General features: G+C 39.8%; 1 protein-coding gene across 6 annotated transcripts in view; it reads right to left on the reverse strand.

Moving 5' to 3' along the window:
- Positions 1-22,519, reverse strand: part of Synj (synaptojanin) — a 312,743-nt gene that overhangs the window by 264,060 nt on the left and 26,164 nt on the right. For 5 of the 6 annotated variants that reach the window (XM_076199351.1, XM_076199352.1, XM_076199346.1 and 2 more), the window contains 5 exons: positions 20,266-20,280; positions 15,880-16,019; positions 13,265-13,416; positions 12,852-13,016; positions 12,404-12,557 (listed from right to left, as the gene is read on the reverse strand). In XM_076199351.1, coding sequence (XP_076055466.1) covers positions 12,404-12,557; positions 12,852-13,016; positions 13,265-13,416; positions 15,880-16,019; positions 20,266-20,280 — 626 coding nt within the window. The remainder of the gene's footprint in view (positions 1-12,403; positions 12,558-12,851; positions 13,017-13,264; positions 13,417-15,879; positions 16,020-20,265; positions 20,281-22,519) is intronic. The other variant, XM_076199349.1, reaches the window with a different exon arrangement.

Below are 22,519 nucleotides of genomic sequence, written 5' to 3' on the forward strand. Positions count from 1 at the left end.
AGTTTTAGATACTTGGTTGCAAATGTGGCAGGAAAAGGTGGAGTAAAGGTGGAGGTAGAATGTAGATTGAGAGAAGCGAGTAAATGCCTTGGTGGATTAACATCTTCCCTCCGGAGCACATCGTATGTCTGGCAGCATTAGCTGCCCGACGTGCGATGTCTCGAAATAATAATCGCATTATAAAAAATAAAGTCAGTGCTAAATTGTCCGTTCTCTTTCACCCGTGTATTTTGATAACCATAGAAAACTGATGAAGCCAGTTTAGAGAGAATGAAAATTACGTAAGTACAACTACAATAAATATAATCAAGATGGCGACTTCGGCATCAGCGAGTACCTACTTGCTCCTCATGCCGCCTATGTAGGCGGCACCGTATGGAAGTGGTTAAAAAGTGTAATGAGGAATAGAAATTTGGGAATGGATGCTAAGAGGAGACTGTATGAAGGAGTAATTGTGCCAACAGCACTGTATGGAGCAGTAACATGGAACATAAGAGAGGAAGAGAGAAGGAGCTTGAATGTGTTTGAGATGAAGTGTCTGAGAAGTATGATGGGGGTTACTAGGCTAGATAGGGTGAGAAATGAGGAGGTGAGGAGGAGAACAGGGGTGGAAAGGGAGCTGGGAGATAGGGTTGATGAAAGAGTATTAGGATGGTTTGGACACATGGAAAGAATGAGTGAAGAAAGACTAGTAAAAGAGGTATGGAAGGCAGATGTAGAGGGAGTGAACATGAGGGGACGTCCTAGGATGAGATGGATGGATGGGGTGAAGGGGGCTTTGGGGAAGAGGGGAATGTCTGTTGAGGAAGGACGGGAGAGGATGGGAGAGGACAGAAGACAGGGGTGAGTGGAGAATGGTTGCATGATGGGGGGTGAGATAGTGTGTGTGAGCAAAATTTTGATGCAGCCTGAAGGGATTTCTCCCCGTCCTCTCCTTTATATGGGGGGACGGAGAGGGGGGGTCGTCGATTTAATGAAACGGCCTTGCTGTGGATGTGCTGTGTCTTGCGACACTGCTTCTGACCCAGGGCAGTGGACAGGGTGCAGGGATGGCCCGTCATCTATGAGGTGCTAAGATGGGAGGGAGGGTGGAGGGGTGTGGAGTGTTTTTAGGGATGGAATGGGTGGGAATGATTTTATGCCTTTTCCTTTTTGGCTACCTCCCTTGTAAGGGGGAAAAAGCCTTGGTATATGTATGTATGTACAAGGGAGGTAGCCAAAAAGGAAGAGGCATAAAATCATTCCCACCCATTCCATCCCTGAATACACTCCACACCCCTCCACCCTACCTCTTATCTTAGCACCAGCGAAAAAAATACACGGGAGCGACGAGCGATTTTGCTCGGGAAAGTTCCAATGTCGCTCTCGCAAATCCAATAGCGGGAGCGATTCCCCACAAAAAAATCGCTCCTGCGACAAGATTCAACGTTTTTCATGCATTATCCATCATTTGGCAATCCCTGAATCCCATCACCATTGATGAAAGGATCAGAGCAAACACAGCTTACCCGTGATCAATCATTGCATTATCAATCGATATCATAAACGCAACGCATCAATCAACTTTAATTTATTGTTGTAAGTACATGTGTGTACGCGGTATAGCTGCTAGAGTTCAATGGCTTACCTAGCCTAACTTCGTATCAGCTGCATGCGCGCGTATACTAGTACATGTTGACTAGACTCTACACGACTATCATGCTACATAATTTCACTAGTTGCGAACTGCATGGTACCTGTATGCAGGGAAGTTCATTGGTTGCATGCAGCTAGCTGCCCTATCAATGCGCTGACTACATGTACAATGCACCATACCCAATACCACATCACCGCATGCATACGTACGTACACTGTACATATGCAAACTCGCTCCGACATGAGTTAGCCTTCCAATAGTTTGAAGGAAATCGAACCTGCAAAAACATGGCTCTGGAAGTATCGAAAATGGCTCTGGAAATTAAAAATATGGCTCTGGTGAAAAAAAAAAAAAAAAAAAAAAAAAGTATTTTTTTCCCTGCTTGGCACCTCCTGGATGATGGGTCATCCCTGCACCTTGTCCACTGCCCTGGGTCAGAAGCAGTGTCGCAAGACACAGCAAGGCCACTTCATTAAATCGGCAACCCCCCCCCTCTTCGTCCCCCCATGCATAAAGGAGAAGACGGGGAGAAATCCCTTCGGGCTGCGTCAAAATTTGCTCACACATACTACCTCACACCCCCCCATCACAACATCATCCATATACAGTCGAACCTCGAAAGCCCAGACTAATTGGGGGGAAGGGTGGTCCGGTCATGACAAACGTCCAGTCATCGAAAATATCGCCCTAACACCCGTAGATTTTCATAGCGGTATACGTATAGGTAATGTATGATATGGCATAGAAACACATAAGAATAATACTCTAACACTGTAATAATAACAATACTGTAATAATAATGCTATAATACTAATAATTCTGTAATAATAACTGTAATACAGGCATGTAAATGTACTGTATATACAGTGTACAATAGTCCCTCAAATAACGCGGATTCAATCATACGCAGATTTTATTTCAAAACCATCTCAAATGTAGAGAATTGTTTTAAAATCCGCGCTGAGTTGGGCACGCATATGCACACACACGGCAACATCGCAAACATTTGTGGTGACTGCTTTCTATTTTACCATATACAGTCGATCCTCATATAACGCGGTCATTATGTACACTGGGAACTGCTCAAACAAGGGTGTGGGGTGAGGGGAAAGCCGTGGGTGGCTGCCTGAGGTCACGTGTCAACCTCCTGGGCGTTACAATAAATTGCGTTATCTGAGGAACGACTATATATTTTGTATTTTACTTATATTTATTTAATTTTATTATTATATTCCACTTTCCAATATTTCATTATTGCTGTTTTGTCTCACTTTGATCATTTATGTACTCGTAAAGTTAAGGTTGTTTGTTGGTTGCAATCCATTAGCGGTGCACTTGATTCTACCTGTTCCCGTGACTTGTGCGGTGACCCATTCCTCAGTCTCTCACCATTCGTAGTGCTGGTCAATTGCTCTGGAAGTCGTGTTCATTACCCCTCCACGTGTTCTTCACATGGCACCGATACACTCCTCTAAGCCAACAAAGACAAAGATTCAAGGAAAGGCTGGAAAAATTGCTAAGCGAGAAAGGAAGTGTATGACGTTATCAGAAAAAAATCGTCATTCTGGACAAACTGAGAAGTGGTATGTCCTATGCATCATGTGCCAGAGAATAGACTTAATGAATCTTCTGTGCGAACCATAAAAAAATGTGAAAACGACATCAGACATGCCGTGACACATTGTGCTCCTGTTTCTGCTAAAGTGGCGCATCACATCAGAAATACGGCGCTGAATCAGATGGAGAAATGCCTGAATGTTTGGATCGAAGATCTCAATCGTCGTCATGTTTCTTTAGACTCGCTCAGCATCAGAGAAAAAGCCAAGGAAATGTATGACTACTTCAGTGAAAAGTGTGAAGAAAAGCGACCTTTTGTGGCCAGCAAAGGCTGGTTTGATAAATTCAAGAAGAGGTTCACTCTGCACAATTTAAGAATCACGGGAGAGTCAGCTTCTGCTGATCACGTGGCAGCAGAAGCTTTTCCAGAGAAGTTGGAAAAGATAATTAAAGACAATGGATATTTACCAGAGCAAGTATTCAATGCAGACGAAACAGGACTTTAGTGGAAGAAGATGCCAGCTAGAACATTTATATCTCAAGAGGAAAAACAAGCGCCAGGATTCAAAGCTCAGAAGGATCGCGTTTCCCTTTTGTTGTGTGGTAATGCAGCTGGACATATGATTAAGCCTATGTTCCTGTACAGAACTAAGAGACCACGTGCTCTTAAGGGGAAAAACTTAAACCAGCTGCCAGTATTCTATCGAGCAAATCAGAAAGCCTGGGTAACAGCTGCACTGTTCACAGATTGGTTCCACAACTGTTTTGTGCCTGAGGTGGAGAGATATTTAACAACTAAAGGGTTGGATTTCAAAGTCTTGCTTCTTGTTGATAACTGCCCCGGCCACCCCGATTCGCTCAGGTTTGCTCACCCCAACATTCAAGTGGAATTTCTCCCCAAAAATACCACTTCCCTCATTCAACCTTTAGACCAAGGTGTAATTGCTGTGTTGAAGGCCAAGTATGTCTCTCGCAACTTTTCTAACATGTTGAAAGCAATTGATGAGGAGGGAGAGGATGTAAGATCGTGGTGGAAAAAGTATAACATTGCACACTGTATCTCTGTGGTGAAAATGTGCCACGATGAACTCACTGCACATTGCGTGAATGCGTGTTGGAAAAAGTTGTGGTCGTCTGCAGTCAATGATTTTACTGGTTTTCCGACTGCGGATGCTGAAGTCTTCAAGATAAAGAGCTACGCTAGTATTCTGAGTGGTGTCGGATTTTCAGACATGAGGGAGCAAGAAATTAGTGATGAATTGTTGAACCACGCAGGGGAAGAACTAACGGAAGAAGAAATAGAAGAATTGCTACGTGAGGAGGAAAAAGATCAAGAGGAGGAAGATCGTGGCTCACCACAACCACCAGCTTGGACTTTAGATAAACTTTGTGAAGTTCAAAGAAGTTTGAAACACACAATAGATCTATTTACAGCATATGATCCATCCCTAGACAGAGCTCTGATAGTCAAGAATAGCATGGAAAGTGGATTTGCTCCGTATTTGGAAATTATCAAACAACTGAGGCGAGAGGTTGAACAACCAAAAATCACCGCATTCTTCTCTAAACTTCAGCCGACGACATCAGCCAGCTCTACTCAGCCGACGACATTAGGCAAATGTAGATCTACTCGCACTGCACTGGATCACTCGCCTGACTCCCCTACTTCCATCACCTCCACCCAGTCCACGGACTGATGAAGGTAAGCTATGTTTGTGATATCAATTCAATTTTGAGTGAACATTATTCGCATATATGATCAAAATAAATTTTCTGTATGTTGAATATTGAGAGTTATTTGGTGTTTATTTCACAGTGGTGAAGCCGATAGCCACAGCCAGGAGAGGGGGTTGGGATGAGTGGTCAGCTGACAAGAGGGGACAACATGGCGGAGCGATTCCACTTCCATGACTTGAGCAAGGTAAACTGTGAGCATCACTATATTGACACATTCTAAGATGTTGTCAAATACGTAATTTTTATTTTTATTTATGCTTAGTAGCCCATGAGTGTTGAATTCTAAGAGTTGTTTGGGTCTATATTTCATAGAATTCCAGTGATGGTGGTGGTGGCCAGCAACAAAAACAGGCGTCAGGACAAGCCAGCTAACAGGACGAGAGAGGGACGACGGGAGGGAACCAGGAGGTGGCAGGGGTATAGCTGATCAACTTGCAGTGCATCTCAGGCGCAGACTACAGTATATTTACATTGTTTTGTTTATTACATAGGATACATAATAAATATTATATTTGTACAATTGCATTTGCATTATTCTTTTTTAAAATTAATTTGCATGATGTTATAAATGAACTTGTACAGTGGATATTAGCTGTGAGGTAAAGTGTTCTGAAGCTTAGGTCTACATTACCATCCTACAAGCTGCAAAAACTACCTGGGGTACAGTATATACCGAAGAAATGAAAGGATGATAAATTGGTCTAAGGTAAACTAAACTAAATTAACCTAACCGGTAAATCTTTAGTTTCGACCATGGGAGGAATAGAGCAATAGTAAATTAAATATTAATTTGTATACTCTGCAAGCTGAGAGAGTGGTTGAAAAGCCCGCCAACTTCTCTCACGACGACGAGAACAAGGACGAGCCAGATGACATCTAATTTGTAGGTAATGATTTAATAAACACAGGTTAGGTTAGTTTAGTTTAGTTTACCTTAGACGAATTTATCATCCTTTCATATCCTCGACGTCGGCATCTACCATAACAAACATGGCGTACCATTTGTTGTACACGACTTTGTTACTTAAAAAATCTGTTTTAGCACCTTTTTTGTTTTTCATTTCCGCACACAAAATTGCATATTACGGTGATACATTTTAATTTACAAAATTAATATTAAATTTTCTATTGCTATATTACTCCCATGGTCGAAACTAAAGTTTTACCCCCGTATTTAATATGAAATATCAGCATACGCGGATTTGGTTATACGCGGTAATTTCAGGAACCTAACCCCCGCGTTATTCGAGGGACTACTGTACTGTACTGTATTTTTTATTACGTACAATGGAAATATGGGAAGGTATGCATGTGGGACAGTGGTGGCGGCCAGGGTTGCCGCATTTTCTACACTGCCGTGTAGAATGGGAGTGTTGCCATACCGAGGCATACATTTTTCTCGGGCGTGTGCAGACTTTCATAGCAAGATATATGTGTCAAACTTTGACAAAATGTTGGTTCTAGTTTTTTTATTCTTGAATGTATATAAGGCCCCCATGCCCTAACATATTCAGTAAGATATATATATATTTTTTTTATTATTATTATCTCTAAAAGAAAGCTGAAACTTTAGCGTAGAATTTTTTTAAACAAAGTAAAAACGTATCTTTTGGGGTATAATATTTTATAAGTAACACAATTACCAATAAAAGTAATATTTTGATTACCATTTATTATTTGATAACTAGTTCTATGATTTTTAAACAAAAGTTTGAGTTTTTGAACGTTTTTAACAGCCCGCTGATATGTAGAAAAAATTTCCTCATGTCCTTGTGCAGTTGCCACATGCCGCTATTTTACTACGTTTTGGTACAAAATTCTACGAAATGGCAGCCCTGGTGGTGGCTTGACTGGGCTGGGTTTGAGTACACGTGTACGGCTGTCGCTGCCACCTACCGGACAAATAAGGAACTTTGCTTGAAAAGTCCGTCCTTCATTCATTTCGACCGGTCATACGAGGGTCCGGGCATTCGGGGTCCGGGCTTTCGAGGTTCGACTGTACAACCATTCTCCATTCACCCGTCTTCTGTCCTCTCCCGTCCTTCCTCAACAGACATTCCCCTCTTCCCCAAAGCCCCCTTCACCCCATCCATCCACCTCATCCTAGGACGTTCCTTCATGTTCACTCCCTAAATGCTGAGACTATTAAGTCTGTGCACTCCATTAATATCCTTGGTTTCTGTGTAGAAAATGGGGTTATAAAGCCTGATCCTGAGAGGCTTCCTCCACTGCAAGAACTCCCACCCCCCACGAGTCAGAGATCTTTAAAGAGAGTCATGGGTATGTTTCCAACTAATCTTCCATTCAATAAGTAATGAGAAAATGTCAGGAGACACACTATTTATTTTCATAAGCTTACAAAACTGTCTCCTTCAAAATAATTGCCTCTTGTTCCATGTTTCTGCCCCGTACAGTGCTGTAGGCACAATCACTCCTTCATACAATCTCCTTTCAACATCCATTCCCAAATGTCTATTTCTCATTACACTTTTTAATCCACCAAGGCATTTACTCACTTCTCTAAATCTACATTCTACCTCCACCTCCACTCCTCCCTTTCCTGCCACATTCGCACCCAGGTATCTAAAACTATCCACTCCCTCCAGTCTCTCTCCCTTAATACTCACTTCCAGTTTGCTGCCACTCTCTCCCCTTGAACATTTCATCACCTTACTTTTACCCACATTTATCTTCAACTTCCTTCTTTCACACACTTTTCCAAACTCTGCCACTAACTTCCTCAATCCCTCCTCTGATCCTGCAACAAGCGCAGTGTCATCACCAAACAACAACTGGCTTATCTCTCACTTTTCTCCATTTTCTTTAACCATCTCCAACCCACTACCCACTACCCTTGCATTCACCTCTTGCACCACCCCATCCATGTATAGACTGAACAGCCAGGGCAACATAACACATACCTGACCAAGTCCCACCTTTACCTCAAACCATTCACTCTCTACATTTCTAATCCTAACACATGCTCTACTACTCTTGTAAAAACTCTTGACTGCTCTTAAAAACTTTCCTCCTATCCCATATATCTGCAGTACCTCCCACAGTGCCTTCCTGGCTACCCTGTCATAAGCCTTTTCCAAATCCATAAAACCAAAAAACATCCTTACCTTTTCCTATAGCTTTCTCACATATCTGTCTTACCACAAAAATCTGATCTACACAACCCCTACCTGTCCTAAATCCACACTGTTCCTCTTGACTGCTCTTAACAACTTTCCTCCTATCCCATATATCTGCAAGACCTCCCACAGTGCCTTCCTGTCTACCCTGTCATAAGCCTTTTCCAAATCCATAAAAGACCAAAAAACATCCTACTTTTTCCTATAGCTTTCTCACATATCTGTCTTACCACAAAGATCTGATCTACACAACCCCTACCTGTCCTAAATCCACACTGTTCCTCACCAATTACTCCCTCTGTTTCTCTCCTAATCCTCTCAATCAAGACCCTCCCATAAGTGTTCCCAACTATACTCAACAAGCTGATCCCTCTGAAACTACTACATTCACACTTGTTCCCCTTTTCCCTTGTAAAGTGGAACTATACAGTGGAACTATCCAGTCCTCCAACACTCTACCCTCTCTTAAACAAACATTAAATAACCTCACCAGCCAGTCCACCATAACTGTACATCCTTTCTTCAGACATTCTACATGGCATCCATCCACCCCACGTGCCTTACCTGCTCTCATCATCTTAACAGCTGCTTTCACTTCATCCTTCCTTATTTCTCCTCCATTTTCCTCACTAATCACTGTCATTTTCTTAGCGTTTCGCACTGCAACTACCTTTCCCTCCCTATCCTCCTTCACATTTAGCAACTCCCTAAAATATTCTGTCCATCTTCCCCTTACTGCCTTCTCTTCCATTATCATCTCTCCATCTGCACCATTTACCTTTTCTTCTCTATTTGATTCACCTCTTCCTTTCTTAATCTCTTTCCAAAATATCTTGTTATTACTTTCAAAATTTTCGGTCATGCTCCCCACTCCTCATAAGATTCCCTTGTCCTATTTTGTAACCAATCTATGAAAGCCTGCTTCTTCTCTTCTACACCCTTCTTTGCTTCCTCATTCCACCACTCACTACCCTTCCTTCTGCTTCCTCCCATCCTCCTTGTTCCACACACCATCTTTGCACACCTTATGACTCCCTCCTTGAACCATCCCCATTCCTCCTCCACTCCTATTTCTATTCTATCCTTCACTCCCTCCCACTCCTCTCAAAGCTTCTTCTTGTACTCCTTTTCCTTTTCTTTCTCATTTAAGCAGTTCACTCAAAGTACCTCCCTACCTTCTACCCTTTTTCTCTTTCTCCACCTATTCTCCACTCTCAACTTACCTTCCACCAGAAAATGATCTGATATTCTCCCACTTTCCCCCCTTAGAACATGTGCATCCTTAACTCTTCCTACCATACTCCTGGTCACTACTACATAGTCCATTAACCCCTTCCATACGGTGCCGCACACGTAGGCGTCATGAGGAGCAAGTGGATTCGCGACGCTGCCATATCGGCGTCTTGATTATATTTATTGTAGTCGCCCCTGTGTTTTTACATTCTCCCAAATGCGCCCTGAATCCCATTCTCTGTGGTTTTCAAAATTCGCGGGTGAAAGAGAGAACGATCGATATAAGCGGTGACTATATTTTATGATGCGAGTATTATTACGACACGTCGTACGGCTGGCATTGGCTGCTGCCCGCGAGATTTAAGTCCCGTACTGAAGTGGTTAATGCTATATCTACCACCCTTCCATCCACCACCTTCTCCCATGTGTACTTATGCTTGACTTCCTTCCTCTCTTTCTAGACATCTCCACCATCAACTCTCCACTATGTCCGAGCAGTCCCGTCTCCCCAAGGAATGCCATAGCCGAAACTGGGTTTTCCCACAAATCCTTTATAGAGCGTATGTTGTGTTGTTTGTGTGCATGATTGTGTATAATGCAGTCTTCCATTATGTGTTGTATGGTATGGGGTGAAGTGTTACATCCTGGGCAGCTGTTCACAATGAGGTCATCCAGCCTCTTCTGGTAGCTTAGAAGTGCTGGGTGGTGACCGCACCGCAGTCTGGCCAAGTGGACTCTGTCCTTTCGTGGGAGAGAGGATTCAGAAGGGTGGATATCAGGGGGTCTGGCATGCAGCAGTGTGTTGTCTTTGAGTGTGTTAATGGAGCGGTGAGTGATATGATTATGAATATGTTTCTGGAGGCTGGTATTTGGTGGTTGTGGAGGAAGAGAAGAGAGTATCTGTGCATGATAAAGGTCTTTGGGTGTTGTTTTAATGTTTCTTGGTGTGTGTGGGTGTTCTGCTATGTAGTGTAGCGGGTGTAATGTGTTTGTGGTGGCTGCGGCAAGTGTTTGTGTGCCTCTCATGTCGAGGTGGTCCTTGACTTTGAGGACTTTTGTTTCATGGTGTAAATGGTCTGTAGGTGTTGTATTTGTGCAGCCTGTAATTGTTTTTAGGGCTTTGTTTTGTATGATTTGAAGGGTGTTGTGGTGTGTCTCACTGAGATTAGGAGCCCATGCAGGACTCGCATAATTCAACACTGAGCGTATGCATTGTTTGTATATTGTTATATTAGTTTCTTTGTTTTGTCCAAATGTTGTTCCAGTGATTGACTTAAGTGCGTTAAGTCTGGGTGTGCATTTGTTTTTTATGTTTGTGATGTGTTGTTTGAAAGACATGGATGTATCGTATGTTACACCAAGAATTTTCGGTGTGTTTGTGTGTGGTATTAGAGTGTTGTTGATGTAGAGATGAGGTATGTATTTGTGTTCTTTTGTCCAGTTGGTGAGAAGTGTTGCTGTAGATTTGGTTGGAGCTATTTTGAGTCTGTTTGTGATGAACCATGTGTTGAGTGTGTCAAGGTATGGCTGGATTATTTCTGCAGCTTTGTCTGTGTTACGACAGTCTAGGGAACGACAACAACAACTCTCCACTATTATTCTTTCCTGGAACTCCATACTTCCCAATCACTCTGTCTATTTGTTCATTTCCTACCCTAGCATTAACTCCTTCGTTACCGACCCATCAACCTTACGTAAACAAACGTTTCAAACCGTCCCACGAATGGCTGGAGCCTTATGTTTGTAAACACAGACACTTACCACCACGAGGGTAGAAATAACCCAGAAACCAAGGCCTTGAGAGCCCTCAATACACACAGCTTATAACTGTGACACGTGCGTGTCACGGGGAGCACGCTTGGTTCCTGGTGGGTGCACTCGGCCGTGACACGCAGTGTCACAAAACACACATCTGGTACTCAAGGGGTTAAGGTCTCCCAATACAACTACATTGATATTTCCTCCTAATCCCTCTATGCACTTATTTAAATCTATCCAAAAAGCCTCCCTTTCCTCTATGCTCTTCTCACTACCAGGCCCATATGCACTTACAAAGACCCATATCTCCCTTCCCAGCTTCACCTTCATCCACATTAACCACTTCACTACGGGACTTAAATCTCGCGGACAGCAGCCAATGCCAGCCGTACGACGTGTTGTAATAATACTCGCATCATAAAATATAGTCACCGCTTATATCGATCGTTCTCTCTTTCACCCGCGAATTTTGAAAACCACAGAGAATGGGATTCAGGGCACATTTGGGAGAATGTAAAAACACAGGAGCGACTACAATAAATATAATCAAGACGCCGATATGGCAGCGTCGCGAATCCACTTGCTCCTCATGACGCCTACGTAGGCGGCACCGTATGGAAGGGGTTAACCTTGAAGAAACCTCCTTCCACTCCACTACAGACTTACCTATCTCGTCTTTTACTAGTAGAGCCACCCCTTCTCTCCTTAGTCCCTTCTTCACTCCTGAGAACCTCCCAACTACACTCCCAAACTCGCACTCACTCCTCCCTTTCAACTTAGTTTCACTCAGTGCCAGCACATCCATCTTTCTTCTCACAAACTTACTGCCTATTCCTTCCCTTTAACTCTCATCTGTACCACATCCACCCACATTAAAAGACCCAAACCTTAGGGTACTGGATATAAAACTCCTAGACCCTCTTATGCCTTTACTTTTTTTAAGAATTGTCCCCTGTGGGACTACAGGTAGATGGATTCCTAGTCCTATCCCCCGTCCCGTTTTTTTGTCGCCTCTTATGATTCAAGTGGGAAGACTTGGTAGCACTTTTTTCACACACCACAGGGTAGGCGAACAAAGGAAATGAATATTCAGAGAAATGGTACAGGACAGTAACAAGGGGTTGGGGGACAGCATAACGGAGGGACAGCTGCAGTATAAAAGTGTCATCATTTCTCTATGAACAGTCTTCCTCTATCACAGAAAAAATTATGTGTGGCTCTGGTCTGTAAGGGCACCCCATATAGACCCTAAAGTATCAACTGCATGTTACTTTGTCATAATAACATGCAGCCAATACCCCAGATCTATTACTCTGTTTATCTTCCATACACCACTGATACTTACATTAAGCCCTGGCTGTTCCCAGAAGAGTGGTACCGTTCCTCTCGTCTGAATATATGAAAGGATGGTATTGTTCATTGAGTCCACATGAATAAGCTGCTCTGTCTCTACAAAATTTGCAACATGACCATTGTCATTCACACCACGAACCATGAATCTGAAATTAATTAAATAATGAAATAGCACAATTAAAAATATCCAATATCCTGCATGTTTTATCTAAAATAGCATGATCTGGTATTATTCAAATTTACATGTAACCCGACAAATGGTGCTAGCTTTCTCTTAGTTTTTCTTCAACATAATTCATGTAATAAAAAAAATTGCACAAAATGTAAACTCCCCATTACCATTATCCATAACACATTACAAAAATACACAACACACGTGAAGAAGAGGGAGCTGGACCCTGTAAGTTAAGCTTACTACCTCAAACTTTAAAATTCCTTACCTGGTACCTGCTCTTTCACAACTAAGCCTTGAGATCAAAAGAATCTTGGGTGTGTGGTTATTCATATAAATAGTAGAAAATTCTATACTGCCACACATGATTTTGATTAACCACTGCTCACAGTCAATCCCAAACCTCTTGGGATGTAGATGCAACATACGGTTCCTATAGGAAGAGGAAAAAACATGTGATGAAATATCACAAAATGTGCTGCTATCATAACCACGCTCTTGTTTATCTAGACAGTCTAATTCATTCTCGTGAAATCAAATTATACAATATAATAACTAAAAGACTAAACAACGGTATATCTTATCATTTTTTTCCTAGTACACAATCTGTTTTCATATAAAAAAAAATCTATATAACTAACAAATAAAATAAAATACACTAGTAATGATCCTTACACTCACCAAAAAAATTTGTTGTCAGTTTTTGAGGTCCTAGTCCTACGCTGAGCACACAATGTCAGGTCCAACTGCTCCCCAGGCCCATTTGGCAGCGAGAAATAAAAACTCTCATTCCCAAGTACCTTCTTCATTTCTTTCATCCACTGATCCTCCTCCTAAAAAACAGATAAAATTTTATTTACCGTCTTGCCTTGGGAGCCTGCTATCCTTTCCTTAGAGGGAAAATAAGGCAAAGAGAGCTGCAGGACCTCAAAACAAGATTAACAGTAGGTATAAGACACCTTTTAAGCTTTTACTTGAGAGTGATTGATGTGCTGCAAGAGAGAGAGGGGTGGATGGACTGCATGTACCTGGACCTAGAGAAGGCATTTGATAAAGTACCTCGCAATTAACTTATGTGGAAATTGGAGCATGTTGAAGGACTAAGAGGCAAACTACTAGAATGGATTAAAGACTTTTTGAAGGAAAGTTACATGAGGACAGTAGTATAGGACAAGATGTCAAGCTGGAGAGCAGTAACAAGCAGAGTTCCCCAAGGTTCAGTGCTTGCACCAATAATGTTTCCTGTCTATGTTAATGACATTTTGGAAGGAACAACAAGCTATGCCAACATGTTTGCAAACGATGCAGAAATCATGAGAAGAGTGAAAAATGAGGATGGTAGAATACTGCAAAAAGATCTAGATGCTATTTTTGCATGGAGCCAAGAATAGGAAATGAAGTTCAATAATACCAAAAATTGCAAAGTACTGGAAATGGCCAATAGAGGCAAAAGGCCATCCTTAAATTATTTCTTGGGAGGCAAACCCATTACAAAAGCAAAAGAGGAGAAAGACTTTGGAGTGTTGATAAAAGACAACCTGTCACCTGACAGGTGACACTAACATTGTGGGAGAGACATATGAACTACTGCAGAAAATTAAAGTGGCATTACATTACATGGATGAAGAGACAATGAAAAAACTAATCGAAACCCTGATATGACTAAGACTGGAATATGCGTCAGTAGTATGGTCCCCACACAGAGTGAAGGATATAAGCAAGATTGAGAGAATACAAAGGGCAACAACCAAAATGGTCCCCAGCCTGGCAGATAAACTTTATGAGGAAAGACATAGTCTGCCAACTTTGAAAGATCAAAGAAAAAGAGGTGACATGATTACAGTATTCAGGTCACTAAGGGGGATAGATTGCATTGTTAGAAGCGATCTCCTGATTAAAGATGGGAAAGATTTAAGAGGTCATGAAGGTAAATTAAAAAAGACAACATGTTGAAAGAATATGAAGAAACATTTTTCATATAGATGTGGAGTTGCTTAGAAGGTGATATAGCTCAAGCTCAAACAATACACAAGTTCAATTCTAAATATGATAATTGGAAATCAAATATATAGATTAAGTTGGAACTGTACATGAACAAAGGACGGACTTTTCAAGCAAAATTCCCCATTTGTCCGGTAGGTGGCAGCGACGGCCGTACACGTGTACTCAAACCCAGCCCAGTCAAGTCGGCACTAGGGCTGCCGTTTCGTAAAATATTTTACCAAAACGTAGTAAAATAGCGGCATGTGGCAACTGCACAAGGACATGAGGAAATTTTTTCTACATATCAGCGGGCTGTTAAAAACGTTCAAAAACTCAAACTTTTGTTTAAAAATCATAGAACTAGTTATCAAATAATAAATGGTACATCAAAATATTACTTTTATTGGTAATTGTGTTACTTATAAAATATTATACCCCAAAAGATATGTTTTTACCGTGTAGAAAAAATTCTACGCTAAAGTTTCAGCTTTCTTTTAGCGATAAAAAAAAAAAAAAAAAAAAAAAAATTATATCTTACTGAATATGTTAGGGCATGGGGGCCTTATATACATTCAAAAATAAAAAAACTAGAACCAACATTTTGTCAAAGTTTGACAAGTATATCTTGCTCTGAAAGTCTGCACACGCCCGAGAAAAATGTATGACCCGGTATGGCAACACTCCCATTCTACATGGCAGTGTAGAAAACGCAGCAACCCTGGCCGCCACCACTGTCCCACATGCATACCTTCCAATATTTACAGTGTACGTAATAAAAAATACAGTACAGTACACTATATATACAGTACATTTACATGCCTGTATTACAGTTATTACAGAATTATTAGTATTATAGCATTATTATTACAGTATTGTTATTATTACAGTGTTAGAGTATTATTCTTATGTGTTTCTATGCCATATCATACATTACATATACGTATAACGCTATGAAAATCTACGGGTGTTAGGGCGATATTTTCAATGACCAGACGTTTGGCATGACCGGACCACCCTTCTCCCCAATTAGTCCGGGCTTTCGAGCTTCGACTGTAATTACATTTAGGTAAATTAGATAAATACCTGGGAAACTTCATCTCTGCTCTTCTACTATCTTAAATGTTATGCAAAACAATACTAAACATGTATCTACAGCCTGAGGATACCCAATAAAAGGAACAAGAGGCAAACAGTAACAAAAACTAAACACTGATCAGACTGTCTAACCAGAGTAAATACAAAATACAACCAGAGTAAATACAAAAGAGATTACATTGACTATGGCCAAAGTACAGATCAAATTCAGGTATCACCTGAGGTTTGTAGTTTGCAGGCCTCATCGCTTGCAGAGATATAATGTCAACCTCCTGGATCTTGTAGACCGAGGAGTTGAAGATGGAGCAAATTTTGGAGCATCTTGTGACCACCACCAAGTACAGCTGTGTATTTTCCCCTGTGAATGGAAGAATAAACATTCATATAAATCAGATATATCTGGGCCTATCACTTTACAATGGTTATATTGTAAACCAAAGGTTATGATCTTTCCATTAAAATGATAAGAGAGCTGCAAATTATAGCTCCTCCCAAGGACTGTACAATTTATCCTCGACTTATAAATGTACACCTTCATTATTACAAACCCCATTACAGCAATTTTCAGATTTATCAACCATAATGTGACCTAATGACCATCCATCTAATGTATGAAACAAAGATCAGTATGTGTGGTGGAATGTTTGGTCAGTGGCAGCAAGGGAGTGAGGGAGTCAGAGCCTAGTATTTACCTAGTTGTATTTTGCGGGAAAGGGAGCAACGCTTGTGGTGTCCCGCCTTTGTATCTCGCAGTGTCTAGTTTGCTCTTAAACTCCTGAATGGTTTTTGTGCACACTATTTCATTGTCCAGTTTGTTCCAAGTGTCCACCACTCTATGTGGAAAACTGTTTTTCTTCAGATCTCTTCTGTAGCTATGTTTTTTTTTTATTTTCTTTCCATGTCCTCTTGTGCTTCTCTTGTCCCAGTTTAACAAGTCCTCTCTATCAAGTACTTCTGTGCCCTTCATGATTCTGTAGATGGTCAGTAGGTCACCTCTCTCTCTTCTTTGCTCCAGAGTTGGTAATTCCAGTTTAGCCAATCTCTCCTCATATGACAAGTTTGCAAGTGCAGGTGCCATTTTTGTGGCTGCTCTCTGGATTCTTTCTATTTTCTTTATATTCTTTTTGGTACTGGGTGACCACAATGTCACTGCATGTTCTAGCCTAGGCCTTATCAGTGTGACCAATATTTTTTCAATCATTTCATCCAAATTATGTAAATGCCACTTTTATTGATCTTAGCAAGTTGTAGGATTCTCTGACAATTTTTATTTGTTTATCATAGGACAAGTCGTTTGAGATAATTACACCCAAATCTTTTTCGGATCTCTCCTTCTTTACCTCCTTGGTTCCAATTGTATATTGGCCTGATATTCAATTTTTGCTTTTTCCAAACTCCATTATGCACTTGTTAATACTGAAGTCCACTTCCCATTTCTGACTCCAGTTCCATACCTTATTCAGGGTCTTCCTGCAATGATTCACAATCCTTTTCAGTTTTTACTTTCCTTAACAGTTTGGCGTCGTCTGCAAAGAAGCTCATGTAACATTTCACATCATCATCCATGTCATTCACATAAATAGCAAACATTATTGGAGCCAATATAGATCCTTGTGGTACTCCACTGATCACCTCTTTCCAACCTGAATATTTTTCTCTGAGCACTACTCTCATCTTTCTACCAATCAGGAAGTCCTCCATCCATTTTAGTAGGTTCCCTTGTATCCCTCCTATATGTTCCAGTTTTAATAATTTTTTGTGTGGTACTTTGTCAAAAGCTTTTTGCAAGTCCAGGAAGGCACAATCAGCCCATCCATTCCTCTCTTACACTATGTCTACTATTCTTGAGTAGAAACATATCAAGTTTGTGGTACATGATCTTCCTTGTCTGAACCCAAATTGTCTTGAGTTTATATTATCTTCCAGGTGTTTTACCCATCTATTCTTGATGATTTTCTCACAAATTTTGGCTCTAGTGCTTGTTAGTGAGACTGGCCTGTAGTTAGTTGGTTCTTCCTTGTTTCCTTTATATATTGGTATAATGTTAGCCTTTTTCCAGTATTTTGGTATTTTCCCTTCTTTAACCTTTTCACTCCAGGGCACATCGCATGTCTGGCAGCATTAGCTGCCCGACGTGCGATGTTGCATCATAATAATCACATTATAAAAAATAAAGTCAGTGCTCAATCGTTCGTTCTCTTTCACCCGTGAATTTTGATAACCATAGAAAATTTATGAAGCCAGTTTAGAGAGAATGGAGGTTACGTAGGTACGACTACAATAAATATAATCAAGATGCCGACGTCGGCATCATCGCGCACCCACTTGCTCCTCATGCCGCCTACGTAGGCGTCACCGTATGGAAGTGGTTAAGTGAGCAACTTATTATGTTATGTATTTTGTCCGTTAGTTCTTCTTTGCATTCTTTTAGAATCCAATTTGCAATTCCATCAGGGCCATGTGATTTCCTGACATCAAGGTTTGATAGACGTTCCAATATTTCCCTGTGTGTTATTGTTATGTCGCTCATTGGGGGGAGATCGCCTTTCATTACCTTCGTCCCGATATTGTGCTTTCTCTCTAGTGAAGACAGGTTTGAAGTGATTATTCATGACTTTGGCCATTTCTAATTCTTCTGTGTATTCTATATTCCCTTGGCGTACTTTCACCATTTCCTGTTTATTTTTAAGTTTATCATTCACATATTGATAGAATAGCTTGGGTTGCTCTTTGCATTTATCTATAATATCCTTTTCATGGTTCATTTTTTCCTCTCTTCTCATTTTAACATACTCATTTCTATAGTTACTTGCCATTTTCCTGTTTTTTTTTTTTTTATCTTTTCTCCATCTTTTCCAAGCTCTGTCCCTTCTATCTTTTGCCTCACTGCATCTTTTGTTGAACCAGCATTTAATGTACTCTCTCTCTCGCTTCTGTCTTGAAACATGCCTATTCACCCCTTCATTGTAATTATCCATCAAGATATCTCATTTCTCTTCCACTTTTGTCTCTTCCATGTAAAAAAAATTCCCCAGTTTGCATTCTGGAAGAATTTCTTTAGTTAAGTCCGTTTTGTTGTACATCAATCTTTCTTTCCTATGCTTTTCATTTCTCTCCATGTATATTTCTTCCTTTATTTCAGTCTCAATGAGTTATGGTCACTCTTTCCATTTGGTGTCTTGTATTGGATTTTATCCACAATTTCAGGTTCTGTTGTAAATATCAAATCTACTTTCGACGGCTCCTCGTTATTTCTGTATCTGGTGTTTTCACTGACCCACTGAGTCAGTGTATATTCCATGGTCATGTCCAGTAGTAAATTAACCTACAAGTCTTCTCCTCCTCTCACTGTCATGTTTTCCCAACAAATTTCTTTGCAATTGAAGTCCCCCATAATTACCAGATTACCACACATTAGTATCTCATTTAATGATTGCCTTGCATCTTCTAGCATTTTCATATGCTCGTTCTCTTTCCAAGCATTCATTTTTGGGGGCACATAGTTCACCACAAACTCTCTACTTTTCATGTTCTTGTCTTTGACTTTTATCATGATCAGTTCTACATTACCTTTGCCCTCCGCAATTTTTGTCACATTCAAGTTTTTCTTGGCCAAGAACATGATTCCTCCTCCCTGTTTCTTGTCTCTGTTTTTAATCCAATAATTGTATAGTCCGTGTCCAACATTGATGGATGGTATTTCACCCCTTAGTTTAGTCTCCACAATTCCCATTATGTCTGGTTTTTCTTCTAGTAGATAACCATTAAGTTCATTCAGTCCTGAAATTAATCCATCGATGTTGGTATAGGCCACTTTCAATTTCAAGTGCCTCAAGCTCAGTCTCCATCCCCAGAATTTCACCACAGAAAAAAAAAAAAAAAAAAAAAAAAAAAAAAAAAAAAATTGTTGTTTCATCTACACCGAAATGCAACATATACTGTAAAATGTAATTTAATGTAGGTTTTACCAAAATTTATGTAATTTGAGGTTCACTTTTGTATACCAAACTTTGTATACTGACCATCATATTTATTGAACTTTCAACTTTATCAACCATGATTTCCTCCAATTAGGTTGATATTGTGAGAGCTTACTGTAATTAATTTTTCAAGTTACAAATAAAATTATTTGTATTTGTTCTGTCCTAATATACAAATACAAAATTAATATTTCCTAATAGAATGGAAACTCAAACTTTGTCACATAATAAATATTGAAAAATCACCAATTTTCTTACCCCATTCCCAACTGCCCTATTAGCTACTTCTATTCACATTAAATGTATTCACAGTACCATGCTTTATTCATTTATTCAATTGCATATTTACATAAGTGTCCAATAATATCATAAATGTCTGTGATATACAAAGTCACAAATGAATTATGTACATCATCTGTCTTGTATTCTATAACATTGAGGTCATTATTTACGTTTTCAAGAATATATCTAATGCCATAGAGAAAAATAGCTAAATTTTTGGTTCTTTACTTATACTTTTTAAAATATAGCTTATTACACTGGACACGTATATGAAAAATATTCTAATCAATGCAGTTTCTTTGGAAAACTTGCAATGCATCAGATTCAGAAATACATTCTTACCTTCCCAGGAAATCCCTGGCAGCATAGAAAAGAAAACAAATAAGAAATTTAACTTGTTAGCCATCATAAAAAGATGTTAACACAAGTGACAAGTTCAAAAGAAATTAAATACACTGTGAAAATCAAGATACTGAAAATTATTCACCTTCTACAATACTATGGTGCACTGTACCATATAGATTTTATTGTGCCTCTCATATTATTAAAATCCCCTGGTACTTGACAGACCCTGATTAGAATATGCAGCAGAGGCATGATGCCAGCACAAAATGAAGAATATAAACAAGACTGGAATAAAGACAAAAGGATAGAAGGTGTGAGACAGGTGTTGGAGAGAAGAGAAAACAGAGTAGTGCAGAAACTGTGGGAAGAGGCTTGCAGGCTCACTAAAAAACACAGCAGGTATCTTGTGAAGTGAGAAGAAAAATGCAGGCAGAACCAAATTAGTCTCTAGCCCAACTGATCAATCAAAATCTGTTGCCCAGGTCTCTTTAGCAGGAGACTCATGGCTCCCAGGTAACTCAACACACACACACACACACACTCTCAAAACTATCATATGAAGAGAGACTACAAAAACTTGAACTACAGACACTAGAGCAAAGAAGAGAGAGAGGAGATTTGATAGCTATTTACAGAATCATGAAAGGCATAGAAATTACTGATAGAGAGATGACAGAAATACAAGAGGACACGGAAAGAAAATAAAAAAAGACAGCTATAGAAGAGATTTGAAAAAGAACAGCTTTCCTCACAGAGTAATAGACAGTTGGAACAAGTTAGATGAGAAAGTGGTGTGTGCAAAAACAATACATGAATTTAAAAATTGTTTAGATAAAATGAGAAATGAAGACGGGACCCCACGAGCATAGCTCCCCTTCCCGTAAAATACAACTAGGTAAATACAACTAGGTAAATACACATGAATTTAAAAATAGTTTAGATAAAATGAGATATGAAGACAGGACACACAACTAGGTAAATACACGTCAGTCGAAGCGACAATGAAGTTTGGAACTACAAGAAAACTTCAAGTTTCATCGACCTCAACGAGGGGGTACCTTTGTTGTATTAATAGGGAAGGGGAAAGCTCGTGGTGTAGGGGGAAGGTGAAGAAAAAGGAGAGAGGGATTACTGAGGAAAATGGAAGGAAATGAGGAAGGGGACGAATGGGCCCCGGATGTTAGAAAAGGTGTAAACAAGAGAGGTGCAGAACATACAGATGAAAGAAGAACAAGGAAGCAGAAGTGTCAAAAGCAGATATATAGATAATAGCAGCTCAATGGAAAGAGAAGATAACTGCCTTTATGGATTTAAGGAGGGAGGTGACAACCTCCCCTGACTAGTAAATCTAGAGGAGAAAAAAAAAAAAAAAAAAAAAAAAAAAAAAAATTAACGAAACATGGGAGATTAGCTTTAACCAATTAACACTAGTTACCCAAAGAGTTGATAAACTGGAAGAACTAAAGAAGGAGAATCAAAACCTAACTAAAGAAATGGAAAAAATAAAAAGACAGTTAAGAGAAGTAAAGGATGAGAATGAGGAATTAAAGAGGAATAATGAAGAGAATAGAGTCCATAGCAAAAGAGGTAAGTGGTTGGAAAAAAGTACAAGAGAACAATAAAATGGAATTTAGAGGTATAATGGAACAGCAGATGAAAGAACAAACTAAGAACACAGTTATTAAAGTGATGATGGAGGAGAATATATTAAGAGACTTGTGGATAAAAAGAAATGTTTACATGTAATCATATTAGGAATGGAAGTATAATCCAAATAGGACTACAAGAATATAAGAGGAAAAGGAAAAAGTAAATAAGATATTAGAAGTAGTTCAAGAAGATGAACCAGAAACAGGGAAACAAATAGAAGAAATAGTTAGACTAGGGAAATACAAGACAGATAAGACCAGACCAATTAAGGTTAAATTCAGATCACAAACGACAGCAGAGAATATCTAGGCAAAAACAGGGAAACTAGCTGACAGTGATCAATATAAACAGGTATGGATAAAAAGAGAAATGAATAAAGAGGAAAGAGAGGATGAGAAAACAGAAAGACTAGAAGCTAAGGAAAAAAACAAACAAGAAAAGAACAGAGTCAGAAAAAGAGAAATTCTATTGGAGAGTAGAGGATATGAAAGTGAGGAAATGGTTCATAGCAGAGAAAAACAGAAAACATGATGGAATTAGCAGAAAATCAAAAGTGTCTTACACAAATACAGATGGCCTAATAACAGGTTTGAACAAACTG

This window comes from Oratosquilla oratoria, chromosome 16, assembly GCF_046742065.1.
Source record: "Oratosquilla oratoria isolate Oo_2021 chromosome 16, ASM4674206v1, whole genome shotgun sequence".
Taxonomy (NCBI): Eukaryota; Metazoa; Arthropoda; class Malacostraca; order Stomatopoda; family Squillidae; genus Oratosquilla; species Oratosquilla oratoria.